Source organism: Ursus maritimus, unplaced genomic scaffold (assembly GCF_017311325.1).
Source record: "Ursus maritimus isolate PB19 unplaced genomic scaffold, ASM1731132v1 scaffold_2, whole genome shotgun sequence".
NCBI classification, from domain to species: Eukaryota; Metazoa; Chordata; class Mammalia; order Carnivora; family Ursidae; genus Ursus; species Ursus maritimus.
This window is the reverse complement of record NW_024424452.1, coordinates 71,418,146-71,439,971: the sequence shown is the minus strand read 5'-3', so window position 1 is coordinate 71,439,971 and position 21,826 is coordinate 71,418,146. Positions and strand designations below refer to the sequence as shown.

At 56.7% G+C, this 21,826-nt stretch overlaps 1 protein-coding gene across 2 annotated transcripts in view; it reads right to left on the bottom strand.

The window, feature by feature from the left end:
• The window catches only part of SUSD4 (sushi domain containing 4), a 90,649-nt gene extending 70,708 nt beyond the window's left edge, over positions 1–19,941 (bottom strand). For both annotated transcript variants that reach the window (XM_040636149.1, XM_040636148.1), the window contains exon 1: positions 19,782–19,941. In XM_040636149.1, coding sequence (XP_040492083.1) covers positions 19,782–19,941 — 160 coding nt within the window. The remainder of the gene's footprint in view (positions 1–19,781) is intronic.
• Between the last annotated feature and the right edge of the window lie 1,885 nt (positions 19,942–21,826).

Here is a 21,826-nt window from a genome sequence, read left to right as displayed (position 1 = left end):
TCCCACGTCCACCGATGAGGGTCTCCCTTCAAACACAACCAGCCTGCTTCCCCACGTCCCCCGCACCCGCCAACCACTGCGTGGGCAGCCACACCCGCAGGGGTGGTCCCAGCTCCCCTCCCCAGCTAACGAGCCAAGAAGGGGCTGCTCTCCCCAGAAGGAGGTCGTGGACTGGTAGAAAGAGGAGGGCTTTGTGTTGAGAGAGGCTTGGGTGCAAACGCATTTCAACTGACACCACCTGTGTCCTGCCCACCCAGCTACCCCTCCCTGTTTGGGCCACATTCTGTCACTCCTCAGGGTCTCAGACGCAGGCGTCAAACAGCACTCTCGATCGCTAATTTGCTGGTCCCGCTAGGAGTAAACAAGGTAACGATGTGAGAAGCGCTGAGAAGGGCGCCGCATATGCGAGAGCGGGAAGCCAGCACCTCCTGCCCTTCGCGGCCCCTTCTCACTCGGGGCTGCGGTCTGGCCTGGGAGAGCACAGGCACCATGGAGCCTCGGCCAGGAGCACACGCAGGGCCTGGGCACACGGATCGGGAAAACCACTGCGGGCCCTCGGTGTCCTGGTCCGCGTCCCGTTTCCATCTCAGTCATATTCTCCAGGTCGGGGATATTTTCCACAGGAAAGCAAGACCCTCAGGGCTGATGTTGTCTTTAGAAATGCTCTCCCCAAGGGCACCTGGGTGGCTCAGTCGGTTAAGTGTCTGCCTTCGGCTCAGGTCATGAGCCCAGGGTCCTGGGATCGAGCCCCGCATCGGGCTCCCTGCTCAGTGGGGGAGTCTGCTTCTCCCTCTCCCTCTGCCCCTCTCCCTGCTCAAGCTCTCTCTCTCTCTCTCTCAAATAAATAAACAAGTAAAATCTTTTTAAAAAACAAAAGGAAAGAAAGAAATGCTCTCCCCCAGAACCGAAAAGGAGATTTAAAGTAACAGGAAGAGGCTGGCCGTTTTTCCGACAGTACTAATATTGAATGGACGTCGCTCGTCCCCAAATTAATCTACAAAACTAACAAAATGATTCTGAAACATGCACGGAAGAGTAATGTCATGAGACTAGCTGAGAGCACTCTGAAAACCAAGACTAATGACCGGGAATTTGCTCTCCCAGATTCAAATGGGAGAAGCAGTACAACAGTGGGAGCGGTGTCTGAAGAGACGTCAAATCAATGGCATGTAATCGAAGGAAACGGACCCAAACATCTAGACGGCATTAGTATATCACGAGGGGGGTATTTCGACGCAGCGGGAAAAGGACGGGCCGTTCAGGAAGTCCTGTTGGTACAACTGCCCCAGCGTTTGGACGAAAATAAATACCCCCCCAAACACACAGACGCAAACTTCCAGACTGCCCAAAGTTTAAACGTAACAAATATAATACGGAAATTACAGGTGGATATTTAAGCAACTTTGGGTTGGTGAGGAACGTTCTAAGCGTGACACCAGCTGGCGGGAACGTGGAGAAAAGAAGTAGATAAATTTTTCTTCATTAACAGTAAAATGGAAGCCAGTACTTGTAATATATGTGGAAAGGCAGATATTTGAAGTGTTTTTATAAGTAAATAAGAAAAAGACAAAAACACCAATAGAGAAACAGACGAAGACCATGAACTGACAATCTGCACCATTAATGCCAACGGCTGATAAAGACGGGCTCTCTCCGATTCGTGAACATCCTGCACCACCTCATGGCACAGGAGCTCAGCATGGGCGCCTCCTCCACCAGGAAGCCCGCCGGCACTGTCACACGGGCAAACCCTCGCCCCGGCTCAGCGCTAACCTCCCCGGGAATGCCCTTCCTGACCTCGTCAGCCCCCGGCCCATGAGCACATTCAACACCAGCCGCTCCTCCTCGCAGCCCTGTCTACAGCCAGCGATCACGCGTGTGTTTTCATAACGATCGGACTGTTTGCCCACTGGACACACTGCCCACTTCTCAAGCACTGAACACACAGCACGTCAGTTAACGTGCAAAGTAGAACGCTACAAAGTGAGTTAAAATGATGGTATAAAAGACTAATTTTTAAGAGACCACGAGAGACACCGTAATGTATTGTTAGGGAACAAAAGCAAGTTACAAAATCACATATATAGTGCCTTTTTGGGGAAAAAACATACACATGCAGAAGAGAGACGGGCATCTCATTTTAAGAGAGTTCATGTGACTAAATTTAAGAGTTTCTTAATTTTGCTTGTCTTAACTTTTCTTTACAATTTCAACAATGGGGCGCCTGAGTGGCTCAGGCAGTTAAGCGTTTGTCTTTGGCTCAGGTCATGATCCCAGGGTCTTGGGATCGAGCCCCGTGTCAGGCTCCCTGCTCAGCGGGAAGCCTGCTTCTGCCTCACCCCGCTCATGGTCACGTTCACTCTCTCCTCTTTCTGTCAAATAAAGAAATAAAATCTAAAAAAAAGAAAATTTTCAACAGTGAATACACACCACACACAGCCTTTTTAATTCGGGGAAAAGACTACAATCTCTAAGCCACGGGGTCCACCCGTGATCCCTGCAGGAGCAGCGGTGTCTCTCCACACAGTCCCATCAACGCTCCCCTGCCCTCATTCCCCCGACGGATGGAACGAGAACACGGCCCAGCCCCCAGGCCCGTGCAGAGCTCCGCTCAGCCACCTCCAAGCCCCGGATTACCCTCTGCAGAAAAAAACTAAACATAAGGGCACTTGAAGAAAACCTCAGATTTCCACCAGGTAGTCAGAAAACGCAGGGCCATACCACGTTCTCCAGACCCCCGGCCGTCGAGTGACCTGGGTGGATGCCGCTCCCCCGAGCTGCCTGGGCTCCCGGGCTCTAGGAGGAGCCCGTGTGTGCTCGGAGGGGGGGTGGATTGCTTCCCAGTGGCTGTGCGGCCAGTTCTCCTGGTTCAGACGTTCAGCACCATTCCTTGTGCTCCAGGCTTGGCATCAGGGGTCAGAAGCAAAGCTGGCCACGCACAAACACCCAGGACACACTCTCTGTGGCCTCCCCTCGTTTGTGCGCTCCTCCTGGACTCACCTTGTCTCTTCCTCTACAGCTCGTCCCTCCTGCTCAAGGGACAAAGAGGACAACCCTGCACCAGTCATTCCCGCGTTCCCGACTCCGTCACTACTGTCCAAGAAAGAGCTGCGTGTTGAGGTCATGCCGGCGAGGCCGACTGAGGCGAGGGCACTCGAGCCACCCGTGACAGCGCCGGCCCCGAGGTCATCAGTGAGCTAACACACGTGCTGTGTACCTCTCGCCCGTGTCCCTCCACCCCCGTGGGGTTCCACACGGCCGGCCAGCCCCCCTGCACCACACTGGCACCCCATCCACCTCTCAGAACGCCCCCTGGGTATTGTGAGGAGACTGAGGCACAGAGAGGCTCAAGGACGCGCCCAAGGTCATGGGCAGTGCCGCTGTGATTCAGAGGCAGGTCCCAACCTCCGTCTGGGGAGCCCCTGGCAGACCCCCAGTCTGTAGGCTTCCCTCTGGACCACGAACGCTGATCACAATTACTGCTGCCCAGGAGAGGACTCTACATCCACCTTCACACACACACACACACACACACACACACACACCATGTCCTCCATCCTCAGTCTCACACACCTGCTGGGCGGGTCCACCTGCCAGAATCCGGATATCTCAGGAGCAAACTCCCCATCTTCCTAAAATGAGCTCTGGTCTCTGACGTCTCCATTCCACGTACGGACTCCACACTTCTCCCCGCAGCCCACATGAGAACTCTGACTGCCGCGCCTCCCTCACCTTCCCTTCACGGCGTCTTCCTGGCTTCCCGTCCCCTCTGCTCCTGCCTGGACACCTGCTCGGCCACCGGCATCCGCCACAGCCGACTGGTCCCCATAGCCGCGCTTCCCAGCCTTGGGCCCAGGGCTGAGCTGGGCTGCGCGCCTCTGTTGTGGGTCCGCCCCGTGCACGGCCCGGTGTCAGCAGCACCCCTGGCTTCTGCGCTCTGGATGCCAGCTGCACACACCCTCCAGTGCCAATCCCAGTCACGATAACCACCGTGTCTCCAGACGTCGCCCAACACCCGAGGGCAAACGTGCTCCGAAGTGCGGCTCAAACACGCTCTCCTTTCAGGGTCCTCCAGGGGCTCGCCGAGGGCCTCCCGATGAGTTCTTGGGAAGGAAACGGTGTTCGAGAGATTAGGAAATGTATGCTTCCCGTTCATCGTTTCCTTTCTCCAGGGTTTTGGGTTTACCCACCCTCGGGCTGGGGTTCAGGGTGCGTGGGAAGAGAAGGCAGGGTGGCTGGCAAATCTCCAACCTGGAGGCTGCGGGGCCAGGGGCCAGGAGGGGACCCCAGCCCCACCACTGCCTGCTCGCCCGTCTCCCCATGCTGTGGTTTGCGGGTCTGAAATGGGGATGAACACAGTACTTAGGTCACAAGGTTAAATGAACTAACGTGTGGAAAGCACGTGAAACGTGTGAGAAGCAGCCAACTGATAAACACTGGCTCCTGGCCACGGCATTACCGTCATTGTTGTCATCATCATGGCGACGTCTCCAGCCTCTTGCCTGCATGTCTCCAAAACACGCTTGCAGCTGAGGCCAGAGTAAGGCCCCCCGAGGCAGCGCCGAGCCTCACACTTGCCCAGGGATGGCGCTGTCCGTGTCCCCTGCTCGTCACCTGTGTTTCTGCTCCTGGACCCCACGGTGCCGCCTGCACTCAACACAGACCTTCTCCTGCCACCGCGGCAGGAGACAGAATTACCTCCCGACCAGGTATGTCCCAGTCCCCAGGGGCCGAAGCCTCAGCTCGGGGTCCCTGGCAGAACCCACAGCATTGCCTGGCGCACAGTAAGTCCTTAGTGATTCTGACGTGAACACACTCTTTCCAACACTGTGATTTCTCATCCGAGACGTGCATTTCAAGGCAGAGCTGGACACTCGCGCTCACGTATTCTCGTAAGAGGACAGGTTTCAAACTCCCAGTTCTTACGCGCGAGGTTTCGGGAAGCATGGCCGTGACCACGTCTCTGCCAGTGCGCTGCATGAAGCCTTCATTCATAGTCTCCTGGAAATCAGGAATCGCTTCGTCACAGCTCAGCCTCGGCTTTGGAGACCCCACAGTAAGGCCAGTGAAACCCCACGGCTTGTGCTCGTGAGCGTGACGTTCCAGGGCGACGGGCTCCCCACGACGCCTGCTCCCCGCTCTCGGCATAAGCAGGTCTGGCTCGGGAACCGCACACACAGCACGGTGTTCACCAGCAGCCGGGGTTTCCTCACGCAGGCCTGGGGACCCAGCGCCCTGTGAGTTGGGAAACACGGGCAGCGCCACCAGCCACATCCCTGACACCCTCAGAAAGGGACCCGCCATGCTGGCCATGGGCAGCAGACTGCCGGTGCCCCTCGGCCGGGCCTCCAGGGGCTGGAGCCCCCAGACCCCAGGGGAGGGGACCCGGCGCACGGACAGATGAGGACACAGAGGGGCCGACATCCTCCATGAACAGCCACAGAGTAAAGTCTGCAAAAGAGTACCGGCTTATCTGAGCGTCCCCACAACTGTGAATGCGTTCGAGGGAAATTCAAGGGAGGACGCAGAGGCTCGGGAGCACATGGAATCTATCACGCGAGGGGAAGGACCTGCTCAAGGCGGGCTGAAGAGGATTTGTGGAGGACGAGACGCACAGGAGGCACGGACAGCTTGCATCCACGGAGCTCGCATTCTGGCCCAGGCGCTGCTGGACGTGCTTTTCCACGTTTGATCTCATCTAAGCCACAGAACCCGTGGGTGGGTGCCACTGTGATGACCCCCAGCTGTCTGCGGGAGGACCCCCTGGGGAGAGGAAGTTGGGGTCCCCACCCAGCTCCACCGCCAACCCACTGGGAGACCCCCGGACCGCCCGCACACCGGTAATTAACACCCCCTCCAAGGTCCCCGCAGCGCAGATGTGCGTCCAAGGCCCACACTGGGTAGACCACGGAACAACAGGGACATTTATTATGTTTCTAATTTTCATCATGGAAAACACAAAAACAAAAAACACGGTTTCCCCTAAGCAACGAAGCCATCCGTCTATAACAGGAGCATATAATCACACTTACAAAGCCCATAATGCTTCAATATGTCATAATGACGTGCTGAATTACAGAGATAACTAAGACAGAAGCATCACTTTTGCCCACTTATTGGAATATTTCTCATTCTGCCCACATTTTCAGGGGGAAAAAATAAAGATGAATATTTCCCACATGTGATTTTCTAGAACAGCACAGGCTTGGGGTCCTGTCTGTCGTTCCTCTCTGACTCCCACCCTGCCTGGCCCGGTGTCTCGCACATCATAACGGCTCAAAAAACGCTTGCTCGGTAAATGACCCCCCCTCTTCTGGGCCTACTTATTGTTTTGGTATTTATAGCGAACCCGCTTGATAGCCGTCCTTCTAAATCACAGGGTATGCAACCACCTGGCAAGGGGTTAAACCGCAGCGGCTCCGACGCCCCGGTCCAGGTGAGCCCGGCCTCTCCACTTGCCGTCCCCAGCACACTTTGGTCCCTGGCGCAGGCGTTTAAGTCCAAAACTTCAAAAGCAAGGAAACGGTAAGTAGGAGAAACAATTTCCCAACCCCCCGGACACCGTGTCCTCCTCTGCTTAGCCGCACGAGTGATCTGAGCAGTTTGCTCTGAGTCTGGGATTTTCTTGACCCTTTTGGGATAAAGATTGTATCTGAGGATCCAAGGAAAGCCGCAGACCCTCCTCAGAGCAGCGCACACCCGCGAGCCTGCACGCCCGCGCAGAGCGGGGTGGGGTGTTCACACACGTCTGGAAGCTGGACAGCAGACAGGGGCTGAGGGCACCCAGGAGGTGGTGAGCAGACAGGGTGAGCGCCGGGAGCTGGCCTCAGCTGGCCCCGCCACGGTCCACCCCGTCCGCCTGGACGAGGCCCCTGAGGCTCTCGATACCCCAAACCACACCCAGACACACAGATCAGTCAGACGCTCTGCGTGTTTCAACTCCGAACATCAGAAGAAGGAGGAGGAGGAACAAAGGAAACGTTTGGGAGAGAAGAAACTGCCCCATAAAAGATAAATTCGAAGCGACTTAAAATGCAATCAGAGCTAACCTCCTATTACTGTAGATGTTAACCCATCACTTCTCCGCAGGCCAGCTCAAGTAGTAATTCAATATTTACCTGACCTAAACCAGACGTGGCCCACTGGGTGGCCTGGGGACCCACTTGCAATTGATTTCTTAGTGGCCAGCAGCTGTAATCGAATCCTGGGAGTGTCTAGCAGTTGGCTGATTAGGTTAGAGCAAACATTATGGCCTGTAATTTGGGAAACTCTGCACATTTGAGCTCCCAGACATCCCTGGCCCCACATCAGTGTCTGCGTGGTCTGCACAGAGCAAACCTCAGGAAATGTTTGGTGAATGACTAAAGAGAATGCATGAACAGGAAAACAACAGGTTGTTCACCACCCCCATCTCTCTCACACACACACAAACACACACATACGCACACACGCACACGCATGCCATTCTTCCTCAGAACTCAGCTTTGGCATCACCTCCTCCTAGAAGCCTTCCCTGCTCTCCCCTGGCTGGAGTAAGAGCTCTGGGTCCTCACGGTATCTTTTCATCAGAATTCACATTGGTCTGCCTCGGGTATCTGCTAAGGGCTGAATTCTGTCCCCTGCAGATTCATATGTTGAACCCGAAGCCCCTGAATGAGTAGAGATGACTGAGGTTAACGGAGGTCATGAGGGTTAACGGAGGTCACCTGAGCCACGACGACTGGTGTCCTCATGAGAAGCGACTTGGGAGCTTCCTCATTCCCCCCCTCCCTCCACGTACCACACACAGCAGGAAAGGCCTCGGGCGGCCCAGCAAGAAGGCGGCCATCCGCACGCCAGGAAGACAGCCTCACTCGAAACCAGCCTCGGGGGTCTGACCTACAACGTCTAGCCTGAAGACAGAGGGGAAGCCAGGGGCCATCCGAGAGGTCACGGAAGGGGTGGGAGCTGTCTCTGAAGGGACGGGGAGACCAGGCAGCTGGACAAGGGACGGAGGGTAGTCCAGGCCAGCCCAAGGAAGGAGCCGGCAGCTTAGGCCAGTGCGAACTACGGATTCAGGCCTAATTTGGGTTTTGCTCCCACCTTGTCTTTCCTGGTCAATGGGCTGTGCCTAGTGCATCATCCCTCCCTGGGAAATCTGAACCTGAATGAAGGTGTGGCCACCCTGCTCTTGACGTGTGGATCTCAACCCAGGAACGGTACTGACAACACAGAGTAGATATAAGTCGCAGGCCCGAGGAGAAACGGGCCTAGCACGGTATCTTGCGTTTCTGCAGAACGTAACGTGCACGACGTCACTGAGAACACAACCCCGTTCAGCAACAACACCGACACGGCAGGAACGAGAGAAGGCCAAGGCGCACAGTAGGTGAGATGCGGCCAGGTAGAGGGGAGGCCAGGCACAGCTGTCCGTCTCATGACAGCCCCCGGTGACCAGGCTGCCCGGGAGGGAAGGAAGGGAAGGTGGGAGGAGGAATTACCACCGCCGCTGACAAATGGACAAACCGACAAACAGGGACCTGCCCTGGAGATGGCCGCAGAGGCAGGCCAGGGTCGCCCCCACTTTCAGACACTATGTGTCAGGGAGCCCCCAAAGGGCAGGGTCCTTCGACATCTGCAGATGACAAAGGGCAGATGGAAGGTCTGTGCGCTCATTACCATGTAAATGAGAGCCGCTCTGAGAGCATAAAGGCCCCGCAGGAATCGCCTCCACTGAGTGTGCAAAGCCGCTGATCCCCCTGCACCTGAGGAGCCCTGCCCCAGACCAGACCCTGGCCTTGCACGTCCCTGAGGACAGGCCAGGCCACAGGCGGCTGCTTTCCCGAGGGGCCGAAGGCTGGAAGGCAGACACAGGATCTCTGGGCATTCCCGCTAAGGGCTGGGAACCCCGAGTCTCCAGCCCACAGATGCCCAAAAGCGGCAGCCCGTGTGCAAAGCTACAGAGGGGTTCTCGGGAAAGAGACCACACGCACCGGGTACCGGACATGGACAAAGCACTTGGTGACTCCCGGACCAAACGCAGCTCCCGCCGCCCCCCAGTGTCCCCTGGCCCAGCGCCTCCAGCAGCCGACGTGGCGCGCAGGATGGGGGACGGCAGAGAGGGACACGTGGAGGAACCCCTCCCCTGCTGCAGACCCTGAGCACTAGCGTGAATCACTGCCTGCACACGTGTGCAAGTTCTCCTCCCTGAGGCTTCTGTGAGCACGAAAATGGCCTGGGCTCAGGAATGGCTGTGGGTGTGTCTGAGGGGCGNNNNCACCAGAACCTTCTCCAACTCTAGAGGAGACTACTCACTGCTGGGTCGGAGCAGGAGCACCCCCGCTGCTTCCTGAGCTCTCACGGGGTCAGGCCCCACACGCGAGAACACTTCCACACCGTGCCCTGACGTGCCCCAGGCAAAGCGGAGAGAGGTCTCCTTACAGGCTGACAATTGTCACCGCTGTGTCTGGTGTTTATAAAACGTCTGTCCCCTGACCCGCCTCCTTCACGGGCACAGCCCACCCCCGAGAAGTGCAGAGGAACAGCCCACCGCCCCGATTACACATGAAGAAACCAAAGCCTGGCAAAGTCAAGTGACTTGCTTCACAGGTGACAGCGCTGGTCTCAGGGGGTGAGGGTGACAGAGGGGTCGCTCCTTTGAAGATTAACTGACAGCCCAAGAAGACTGTCTTTGAAGGACTGAAGGCGAGGGCTGCCCAAGGACTGAGCACGCAGTGCCCCAGCACCCAGGAGCTATGAGGAGCCCTGCCCCCACCACCGAGCTCAGGCACACGCACCCCTGCAGCAGGGAGCACACAGAGCCCCGCCCCCACTGTGCTGCACCACGTCTCCAGGAGGGAGGACCTGCCAACCTCTCGCTCCGCTCTCCCGGCCACGGCTCTGCGGCAGGGGAGCCCCCACACCTGTGCACAGGTGCGCCGCCCACCCCGCGCGCCCTGCCCTCCTTTCCCAGCCGTGGGTGCACGCATCTGGAATACAAGGTGCTTGAACATCATCCAGACGACGACGTAAGAATTAACCTCCTGCCCCCAGGTCAGAAGGAGCCACCAAGAGCCGGGCCGCATTCGCTGTGGCTGTTGTATTATTATTGCCAACACTGACGGGGAGCAAACGGCTCCGCCTCCGCCTCCTGACACGTGAGTGTGGGTGCTGCCCGGCTCCACCCTCCAACCCCCTTCTCTGCTCACCCGCCCGCCCCGGCAGCCCCTCCATGCAGCTGACACACAAACCCGCCACTCCCGTTCCGTCTCTCTCCCCTGCACCTGGTGGGCAGACGGCGCCCAAAGGGATGTCCTGCAGGCAGCGCCAGCCTCCTGGTCAACAGAGGCTCACCCGCGTCACTGCATGTGACCCAGCGGGGACTGCCAGCAGCTCCTCTCCCTCCATCCCCACCTGCTGCCAGCCGTCTTTGACATGCACCTGTTCCCCTCCACTCAGAGCCCTCCCGGAATCGTTCCCGGTTGGTGGAGAGCTTCCTGCGTCTGGAGGGCAGGGCTCTGTTCTGTTCCCCGCTTGTCCTCCCCCGAGTCAGCACCAAATCACCCGCAGGAACACAATAACACAATGAGCGGAGATCTCTCCACCTCTCCTCCATCCCTCATGTTGCTAAAAAAATCCCTTCCTGAAGCAAAGATCCCATCAGGTCCGGCCCCGACGACATGTGTTGTAGGCTCGTGGTGCCTCCAGGGGACGTGGTAGCGCCCCACCAGGGTGGTAAGGGCCTCGAGCAGGCCCCACCTGCCCGTCCAGCTTCCTTCCCTGTCTCTTCTCGATCTACCTGCTCAATCTGCCTGCCCTTCTCGAAGGCCGCCCCAGACGCTCCCCCTCGCTCTGCGGCTCAGCTTCTCAACACCTTCCCTGCCTGCAAACCTGTCTTACTGCTGGAGGCTTAGCTGGACCAGCCCGACCGTGGAGCCTTCCCCGCTCCTCCCCCACCCCAGGGTCTCTGCGACAAGGCTTCACTGTGGACACACCCTACGATGTCACCAGGGTGCTTCCGTGGGACTGCGGGTGCCACCGGCCAGCACCACCGAACGTTCTGTGTATCTGCTCGGCTACACCGTCCCAGGCACAGGCGGCCTTATAAGCCCAGCACCGCGAACAGACCGAGCTTCCATTACTGGTCTGCTGGCGATGGTTTTGATTCCTCGAACACAGAGACGTCTGTTAACGCTCTCGATCCTCACAGCAACCGGGGAGGCAGAAGCGCCATTATTCCCATTTCACAGGTCGTAATAACGACACTGAGGCAGCGATCAGGGGGCCATCCCATAGCCAGCTGGTGGCCGTGGCAGGAACACTGGCCTTGTGTATTTTCTCCAGCTCTTGGCCTCAAGACCCACCAGTCATCATGACAAGCAAACGAGCACCTCTCATCCACGGAACAGAGGTGTAAACGCAAGGGCGACAGGAACAGGAACAAACCAAGTCCCCCATCACCATCCAAAGCGGAAAGCCTGGGCAAGGCTTTGAAGTCCACACAGCAGTTCAGAAGTGGGTTGTCCCACAGAAGAACCGCGAGCACGACCTAAACGCAGAGGTGGCCCCAGGCAGCCATCCGCCCCACGCTGTCATGCCAACACTTATTGTGCACACGTGTCTCCCGAGTGAAACTGTTCAAATGCATCGTGGCCTTGGGTCTGACTCTGAGACTCTGCATTAGGTCACAGCAGGGGTCTCACCGAAGGACTGAGGGCCCCTCTGGGGATCAACCCCCCGAAATCTATCACATTCCTACAAAATAAGGCTGTTTCTCACCAGGGCAGAATCGGCATCTTCTGAATTTGAGGGATTAGGGAACTCCGAGGTCCCTCCACATACACGGATCTGAATTTGGAAACCAGCCAGATCCATCCCAATGCTGGGCACGCACAGACGTGAAAGGATCCCCTGTAAGAATGGATTTTCTTGCTTTCTGAAGAGAACTTCCCTGTTCCTGGCTCCCCAGCTCAGTCACATACGTCTTTCCCAAATGCAGTCAGACCAAAGAAAATAAGATCTGTCTGTGTTTTGTTACTCTCGGGAAAAGGAATATAGCGCCTGAGTGACCCTCCCCATTCAGCTCTACTCCCACGCCGGTAATTCCAGGAGATAAAAGTCACCAATTTCAAACAGAAACATCAGATAACCAGGTCAAACCTTCATTTCCAAAAAACCTTACTCATCCTCCCTCTTGAAAAGCTCAATTTATTGGGATAATGATGAATGATCATTGATCAAGTTTACGGGCTCTGCAGCTCCCCTCCCTTCTAAGAACAAAAATCCATTCCTGGAGCCTGGGCCTGTGCGTGGCAGGTGCACGCGTGGTCTGCCCACAGCCCCCCTCCTGGGGCCACGGGGCCTCCCCTCCAGAGCGCAGCCACCGAGGCCCATCCACTAGGGTGCTCCCAAGTGCGCTGTCATTTCCAAATAACATCAGGAATTATTTTGTTTTACTTCTCTGATGTTCCCAGTTTACCTCGTTGAAGATTAATAAAGCAATTACAATACTCTCAATTAAGAAGCCATTTTAAAACACACTCTTAATTCCACTTTGTGAGCAACTCAATTATTTGTTTGTTTTTCTTCTTGAGTGGATAATTCCTCCTGTCCTACAGTACTACAGCAATCTTTTCCTCAAGGAAGAAAAAATGTGGGACCCAATCCTTCCCTAAAACTTAGCGTCTTCAGCTCGGACCATCAAGCGTGTCTTCCTGGACAGCAAACGGAGCCATCTCAGATGTCATCAGCTGCCACCAAACCCTATTCTTAACTCAAAGTGAACTTTCCGGAGGGAGCGTCTACTCACCCATATGACCCTCGGGCACAGTTACCCTTTTAATGCTTTGATATATACTAACAACGTTATCGCTGGCATCACACAATCGGGAAGACACGTGTCCCGGACGGGCCTGCAGGACACAGCAGGAAGCCTTGACCCACAGGCCTGGCTCCTAACCTGCTTTGTCTGACTATTCTGACACCTTAGGAGATCCACCTTGCTGAAGTTGTTTCTTCAAATTTAAAAAAGAAGAAGAGGGGAAAAAATAAAAATCTCATCGTACCGGGTTGTCAAAATCAAAAGCGGGGATAAGGTTAGTGTGAAAACACCTGCAAACAACACAGTGATCACTATTAAGAGAAGCTATTGTTGGCGCTCGGCCAGCACAGGGAGAAGGGCCTCGCGGAGGAGGGCCAGGAGCTGGAGGCAACAGGCAGAAGGTGGGGCAGGCGGACAGCCGCCTGCAGAGTCCCGAACTCCGTGTGCCCACCCTGTGCCCCTCAGCACGGCTGAGCCGGACGGAACACGTGCCCCTCTGCCCACCTCCTCACTCCTCGGCTGCAGAGCATCCCAGGGGCCTCACGGGTTTCTGGCTGCTTCTCCTCCTGCCTTCAGAGCTCAAGGCTCGGGCACTCGGGCCTTCACTTTGTCTTGGGTTGTGGGTTTCCGTGCGGTTGGTTTGCTTGTATGTTTTCCCCTTTTCGGTTACAAGATAAGGATTCTTTTAATATCAGGGTGGGGAGGGCCAAAGTCCCTAAATGCTTGGTGACTGTGGCTTAAAAACTGTGGCTCGCCTTGAAATACAATAAAAAAAAGAAAAAAAATGCACCTAGCAATAGGGATTTCCACACCTACAGGAAAAGCTCGTAGTGAAACAGATAATCTGGGTCGTGGGGCCTCACTCACCAGCTGGGCGACCCTGAGCGAGCTGCTGGATCTTCTGTGCCTTTGTGTCCTTCTCTGGAAGATAAGGGTCAGCCAGGGGCCGTGGGGACCCAGTGAGTTACTACGTGTAACGCTGAGCACAGCCCTGACTCGGAGCAAACGCTCTTCGCGTTCACAGCCGGTAGCACGGCCACTGCCCATCACTCAGGTGGTGGCCGGTCCAAAACCCTGCCCCACCTGTTTCCAGGCGTCCATGGTTGGCAACAGGTGAACAGCTTGCAATTATGAGAATGGAACAGTAAATCGATAAAATGGCGTATCGGATATATGAGATTATGTATCTGGTGTATCTGTCCCTAAATGCTGCGGTCGGTTTGGGTGAAATGTGACCGAAAACAAATTAGAAAAGTTATTTTTCTGCCTCTTTTTTCCCTGAATTCAGAGACGAGGATCGCAGCGATGTATATAGGTGTACCATTGCTATGCGTGGTTATTCCAATAGTCAAACACCGAACGGACTTGCAAAGTAAGACAAGAATAGAGAAAAATAGTCTGAGAAAATCACCTTTCTCATCCCTGACAATAAATAATGCTAAGTTTTACAATGAATTAAAAACATACGTGAAAAAAATAATTTTATGCAAGCCTTTTGCATCTGGGCTTCTGAGAAGAAAGCAGCCCTTCCTTGTCGGTTTCCCGGGGAGCAGGACTGCATCCCCTGGCTGTGTATCCCCAGGGCATACGACAGGCACTCACAAAAACCAGGGCATAGATGCGAGACAGAGATCAGCTTTACGGAGAGGTCGGAACCCATCAAATTCCTGTAATCACAGAATCAAAGAGTGTCAGCGATGTGGGAAGGACTGAGCCAAGGAGAAGGTGCGCACCTGCCCAAAGCCACGTAGCTGTTTAGCGGCAGGGACTGAACTTGACCGGGCAGCTCCGTGAAGAACACGGCCCCTCGTGCTGCAGAAGAGCTTCCCGGGTAAGGGCAAGTCAGCTGGCCTTTTGGAAGCTTCTGAAATACACTTCCGGTGCCAGGAACAGAGACTGTGGGTGCTTTTCTTCGCATATCCAATCAATATTTACTGGCGAGAGATCTTCACCTACACTCTTCATTACCCGCAGGAATTAGAGAACCACGGCCGCCCCCCACCTCACCGCTCAGGCCTCCGAGAGGAGAGATTTGCTGCCTGCTGTAGGAAATCCTTCTCGTGTCTCCGAAAGCTCTCAGATTCCACCTCGTGGATAAATCGAAAGAGTTTCCATGCTGCTCACATGTATTAAGGTGGCTGAATACGCATACTTTGTAGCTTGAGAAGTTGGGACTTTCAACTTACAGGTTAAGCGCAGTTTGAAAACCGTGACTTTAAGACATCGGGTTGCACGAAAAGCTCCCACTCTACCAGGTAAGAAAACCTTCTCGATGAAACTCCCAACGAGAGACTGGCATCTCGGAATCAGTGAGCCAGTCAAAGCATGTGTCCCCCGCTGCAGGCACACAGCCCAATGCCATGGCCACAACACCTCACGGAGCCTCACTCCCCCACACTGAGGGCTCTGACACACAGAGAGGGCAGCTGAGTGGGGGGTCCCAGGTCAGAGATTCACAAGCAGAAAAAGGAAACCAAGCACAGCTCGGATGGTATCACACACCTACCATAAACCCCTCAGCAAGTGCTCATGGCCTGCAGTGCGAGGTTCAGAATCCTCACCAGCTTCCAATGATCCTTATGATAGGGTTCCAACCTACTAGTCCTCCTTACTGTCCTGGCTCCCAGCGGGTCTGGTGCTCTAGCTCGGCCCTGCTCTCCTGGCTCCGCACGGGTATGCTGTTCTAGATCAGCTTGACCCTCCTGGCTCCCTGTGGGGTCTGCTGTTCTAGAACATTCCCACCCTCCTGGTTCCCCACGGGTGTGCTGTTCTAGATCAGCTTGACCCTCCTGGCTCCCTGTGGGGTCTGCTGTTCTAGAACATTCCCACCCTCCTGGTTCCCCACGGGTGTGCTGTTCTAGATCAGCTTGACCCTCCTGGCTCCCTGTGGGGTCTGCTGTTCTAGAACATTCCCACCCTCCTGGTTCCCCACGGGTGTGCTGTTCTAGATCAGCTTGACCCTCCTGGCTCCCAGCGGGTCTGCTGTTCTCGATCATTCCCACCCTCCTGGCTCCCCGTGGGTGTGCTGTTCTAGATCATTCTCACCCTCCTGGCTCCCCACGGGTGTGCTGTTCCCACCCTCTTGGCTCCCCACGGGTCTGCTGTTCCCACCCTCCTGGCTCCCCACGGGTCTGCTGTTCTAGATCAGCCCTGCTCTCCCTGAACAGGCAAGCACATGACCACCCCCACACTTTTGCACAAAGTGTCTCTCCCCTTGCAGCGCTCCAACCATCCCACCCTCAGACCTCAGCCTAAGGGCCACCTCTGCTCTGGAGCCTTTCCTGATTTCTCCTCCAACCTCCTAGACCACCTCCAAATGGAAGTGGCCTCAGTAGCCACGGAACTGGCATTTTTGTGACCACCCACAGTCATTATTTTCTAAACAGTATGGCAGTAATTTAGGACTCCCTTCTGCTGTCAGTCAACATCGGCCAGGCATCTCCCGTGTGTCACGTATTGTGCTGAGCGCCTGAGACAAGAGATGAATAAATTCCGGGTTCCTGCCTTCAGTGGGCTTACAGTCCAGTGGGTGAGACGGCTCGATGAGGGAGGGTTATACTTAGCGCACTGAGAGCCCAGGTGAGGGGACGGCCCAGTGACCAGGGAAGTACGAAAGAGATTCTGGCACTTGAAGTTGTTTTGAAGTGAAACTTGTTCACTGGGCAAAAAAAGAGAGAGGAAGAAAGGGTTGTTCTAGGTAAAAGAACATTGTACACAACAGCGCTTAACACAGGGTATGGACGGGCACTCAATATTTCCTGAATGAATAAAGCGAAGGCCTGGAAGATTCCGGTGCTGTCCACCTGCACTTACTGCGTGACTACACGGTTTCCGTCCACACACCAAGCCCTGAAATAAGGCAGCACCAACCCCGGTTTACCGACGGCGACGCTAGGCTTCCAAAGTCCAAGGCCCCAAAGCTATGGAGTCGCAGAGCCCCGGCCTGCATTCCTGACAACGCAGGGATGTGCTCATGAATCCAGCTTCGGGGACCGACTTACAGAGCAAATTCTGAGCCCTCTTCCCTGGAGATAAACACCCAGCGGGTCTCTGGAGAGAGAGAAGCAGCTAAAACCACGCTCCCCGCAGACTCTGGGGACAGCGGGTCCTGTGTCTCCCCGCAAACTTGGTGTCAGTCCTCTAAGTGTATTTGGTCTTAGTGGCCCCAGATGAGGGCCATTTTCCCTAACTTACAAAAGACAACCTGGAAAGAGCCACCCAAAAGTCACCTCAAGCCAACTCAGGCTCCCAGATTCTCTCCTAGAACTCAGAGAATTGAAGTGAGTGTGCCGTTCTAGGACAAAGCGTCTCCTCTTTGACAGATCTCTTTCCCCCTTCATCTGATCGTCTTCTCAGTTTCTCCCTTTCTAATTTGGACTTTCTCTGTAATACACGCATTGGACACATACTTTTTTCTCCTAGCTCAGACTATAATATCTTACTATTGTGCTCTTTCTTTTCCTGGTGAAAGCAATCAAAAATGAAAATCCACAATTTAAAACAGTATCTATTAAACATGCACCTTTTTTGTGAATAAAAAATAAAAGAATAAAAGGGGGGCGCCTGGGTGGCACAGCGGTTAAGCATCTGTCTTCGGCTCAGGGCGTCATCCCAGCGTTCTGGGATCGAGCCCCACATCAGGCTCCTCCGCTATGAGCCTGCTTCTTCCTCTCCCACTCCCCTGCTTGTGTTCCCTCTCTCGCTGGCTGTCTCTATCTCTGTCAAATAAATAAATAAAATCTTTAAAAAAATAAAAATAAAAAATAAAAGGAAAGCACTCTGGGAGGGCTGGTTTTCAGCTCTATGAATCACGGGAAGATTATGCGGCCTCTGCTCCCCCCTGGGCCCTTGCATTTGGTAACTGGGAGCGATTCTGGGGTCAGAAACAACATGTTTAAGGACACCTCAGTCCAAAGCACCACTTATCAGCATGGTGCTTGAACCATTATCCACACATCACCTGGGAGCTTGCTGGAAATGTGGACTCTTCCACCCCTCACCCCAGACCAACTGAACGAGAACCGGCCTTTCAGTAAGATCGCAGGTGATGGTACGCACACCCGGGTCCTAGAAGCCCAGGTCTCGAATTAGGGGATTTGCTTTCATTACCATCCTGGAGCCACGACGTGAGTTTCTACCCTTAGAAAGAAGTCTCTGTATAGCGTACTCCCTGGAACCCCCCACCACCCTCTCCACCCAAGCGGTCTATCCACAGGGGAATCGTGAAATGATAAATCCTCTCCCAGAAATCACCCTCGCAGCCTGAAGGAGTTCAGCGTGAAACAGAGGTGGTGCTAGCCTTTCTGCAGCGCGTGAGCGCCTGAGAACGAACAGCGCTGAACCCACGGCTCACAGGCAACCCTTCCTCCCTGCTTCTCCTTCAAGGCCTGGATGCTGCTACTTGCCGTCTTCTCTCTCTGGAGAGAGGGGTAAGGGGCTAACGTGAGCCCGAGGGGGCCGGGCCACGCACTGAGCTCTGAGATCCTTCAGGAGAATCTCTGTGAACATGAACAGCAGAACCAGGAGCACAGCCCCGTTTGAGAACTCACGCGTCCAGGAACAGTGGGCAAGAGAACCCCAACGATCCATCACCTACACGGGAGAAATGGACCGAGGAGATGGAAGGATGGTATGGAGCTGGTTGGAGGAGTCAAAGCTAGAACGGGGGAGGGGGGAGCAAAGAAGGAAGGGAGAGGCCCAGCCCCACTCATGCTCTCCTGCCCACCTGCCCACCTGCCCACCCACCCGAGAAGCAGAGCTAACTCAGGAGCATCCAACCAGAGCCCCACAGGCCACACAGCGGCTGGCCTGGCCTCCCATTTGACCACGTCCTCTGTGAGAAGGACACCCGCCTCAGAGACGTTACTACAGAACTAAGAGCACCCAAAAAGTCACCCCTTGTTAGAAAACCAAACAAAGCCAAAACCGGGCCCCTAAGGCGAAGCAAGTATCCACTCACTAATTCTGACACCTGCACACCCAGAAAGCTCCCTTATGCTCCAGACATTCGGATCTCTGCACAATGCCCGAGTTCTGGATTGCTCTGCTTTCCCTCCCCCACGGTTACTAGTTTTCCCCTCATGTCCCTCCTTCTTCACCTTCACGCTCTGAAACAGCAATATTTTAAGCAGGAAATGGTTTATTTATAGCAATCGATACCTGCTTTTCCACCAATTATCATTTATTTATGTATGAACAGTAGTTCAACTCCAAAACATGAGTCTGCCCTTTCGCAGGTCCACATGAGCAAGCTTTCCCAGAAATCGGAACCGACAGCGATGAGCTCCCAAATGCAGCCCGGGACTCCATCCGTCCTCCTCCACCGCGGCCCACAGAGCGCCCTCTCCCAGAACCCAGCACAGGTAGAGTCAGCCACCGATGCGGACCAAGGCTATGAATTTTATTTCAGCCAGCTTCCCCTTCACACACACGCACTTGACTGTATTCCCCTGTAAATCAGACATTGAGAGGCAAAGCCATCCTCCAGAAGCACCCCTGCGGGGACCCCTCTGCGCCCCTCCCCCACACGCAGCTGTGCGGGAACACCCGCCTCCCGAGGAAAGACAAAGTTAACTTCCGGACAGACCCGTCCCTCCGCGCCAGCCTGGCCCGGTGCTCAGACCTTTCACACTCACGAGGGGGTAGGGGGTTGGCAACTTGCCCTGGCCCCTGTCTGACACCTGGCCTCTGTCCGCGGAGGGCACCGACACGCGGCAAAGGCCCACAAACACGCGCCGACCACAGAAACGCCCTCTCCCCCTCTGGCTCTCCGGTGGCCCAAGTGAGAATAATAGGCCGGCTCATAGTGCCCCCTTCGGAGGAGCCAGGCTGAGCGGCCCGTGGGCAGCTCCAGCCACGATGCGGCTGTGTGTGCGCCCGGGGCGCACCGCACGCAGGCATCTGGGGGAACTCCGGGGGTCCCTGCGGAGAGTGGTCTCAGACCGGCGCCCTCCCCCGCGGCGCGGGCCCTGTGGTCACTCACCGCCCGTGAGCTGTGCGGGGCCGAAGCACAGCGCCAGCTGGATCCACAGGACGGCGGCCAGCAGCCTGCGGGGGGGCGGCGGCTGCGGCGGCGGCGGCGGCTGCTGCTGCTGCTGCTCCAGAAATCCGTCTCCCGGGCTCGGGTTCATTCCATGATGCATCTTTCGTCCACGCACCGCATCCGGCTCGCAGGCGCCTGCAACCGAGAGTGGACGCGGCGGTGCCCGGGCCGCGGGGCCGCCCCTCCTCCGCCCCCCGTCCCTGAGGGAACCCCCGACCCCCACCAGCATCACCCTCCGCCTCCCACCCCTCCCCCGGCGCGCGCAGCGGGAGGCAGCGCCGCGGGGCGCCGCGCGGGCGGACGGCGGGGGAGGGGCGGCCGGGCCGGGGTCGCGCGGGGACCGCGGCCGCCAAGTCCGCAGCCTCCCCGCGTCTCCTGCTGGACCAGCACTTTTCCCCGGGCCTATACGTGTCACTCTCGGGCACCTGGCGGCGCGGCAGCGGGTCCCCGCGCGACCCCCTCGCCCCGGGTCCTGCCCCGGGGTCGCAGGGGTCCCGGCGCCGCGGCCCCTCCCCGGCCCGCGAGCTCCCGCGCTTACCTGCGGGGCTCCTCGGGCAACCTCCTTCCCGCCTCCGCCGCCTCCCCTCGCCGCTCCGACCCGCATCTGTGCGCGACCTCTGCCGCAGCCGCCGCCGCCGCGCGAGCCAGACGGAAGCCTCGGCGGCGCCCGCGCCCGCCCCCCGCCCGCGCCCCCCCCTCCGGCTCCCGGGGCGCTCGGGCGCGGGGGGTGGGGACGCCGGCTCCGGTGCCCGCGCCCGTTCACCTCGGAGTCAGCACGCGCGCGACAGGGAGCGGGAGCGCGCGGCGGGCGGGGGCGCGCACGGTTACGAGCCCTGCCGCCGGAGCGGGCGCGCGAGGGGGCGGCGCCTCCGCGGCTCCGCGACCAATGGGAAGCCCGCGCGCCTGCACCTGTCAGCCCCGCGGCCTGCGCGCGGCGCAGGACCAAGTCCCGCCCGGGAACCGGGACCCGCGTGCGCGGCCGGGCGGCCTCCCACCCCCGCGGAGGGACCTGCGACACGTCCATCCTCGATCCCCGCCAGGGCTCCGCGTGTCCCCTGGGGCCCGCGTGGCGACCGAGACTCTTCCCCCTCCCCGCGCACCCCGGCGTTTGTCCTTCGGGATCCACGGGGGCGCAGGTCCGAGGCCCGCGCCTTGGAGACGCCCCGGCCCCTCGGCCCCTCGTGGCGTCTGCGCCGTCTGCGCTGGGGTCGCTGTGCCGCGGGGAAACTGGGGGTGGGGGGCGGTCCGTGCAGCTGCGGAAGGCTGGTTACCCCCAGAAGGGAGGCCTCTGGAGGGGTGGGTCGCAACCCAAGGAAGTCGGGGTGTTTGCTCCCAGTCCTGAGGGGACTCCCGCGGTGCGGCCCACTTCCCCCCATCCCATTCTCGACCCCCCCGTCGCCCCAGGTGCCCCGCCAGAAGCTGGCCTCTCTCTAGTTGAGGGGTGGACTAAGGAGGTGGTGCTGGCAGACAGCACTTGACAACCAGTGGCACCCCATCATTCCGCAGCAGTCTGTGCACTGAAAACCTTGTTTCTGATACCACCACCGAATCATCCCTTGCTTCAATCGGCTGTCTCAAAATCTCACGCGCTGATGGTCGTTCTGAAATTATAGTTTACTGTGTCTTTTACTGGGAGTAATCTTAAATTCTTTCAGGATAGGTTAACTTTTAGTAGGTAAGTCAAGCTCAGTGTTTGTATTTATTTGTTTATGCTTTGTCAAATGGAGATGGCAGCTTTGCACGTAGTAGGTTTGAGATTTTGACTGGCACAAGTTCATTCCTACTAACGCTGCTACTTTGGGGGGGTTGGCATCTGAGCTGGGCCCCCTCCCACATTTCCGAGGTCTTATAACCGACCTCTGCTGTTTGAATACTTATTTCATTTTTTTCTCAGTAAATTTTCTAAAGCTTTTCTACTAGCCATCAAATCAACAAAGCTGAAAAATATTTGACCGTGCACATGTTTTTACAGTAGTAAGAGATGA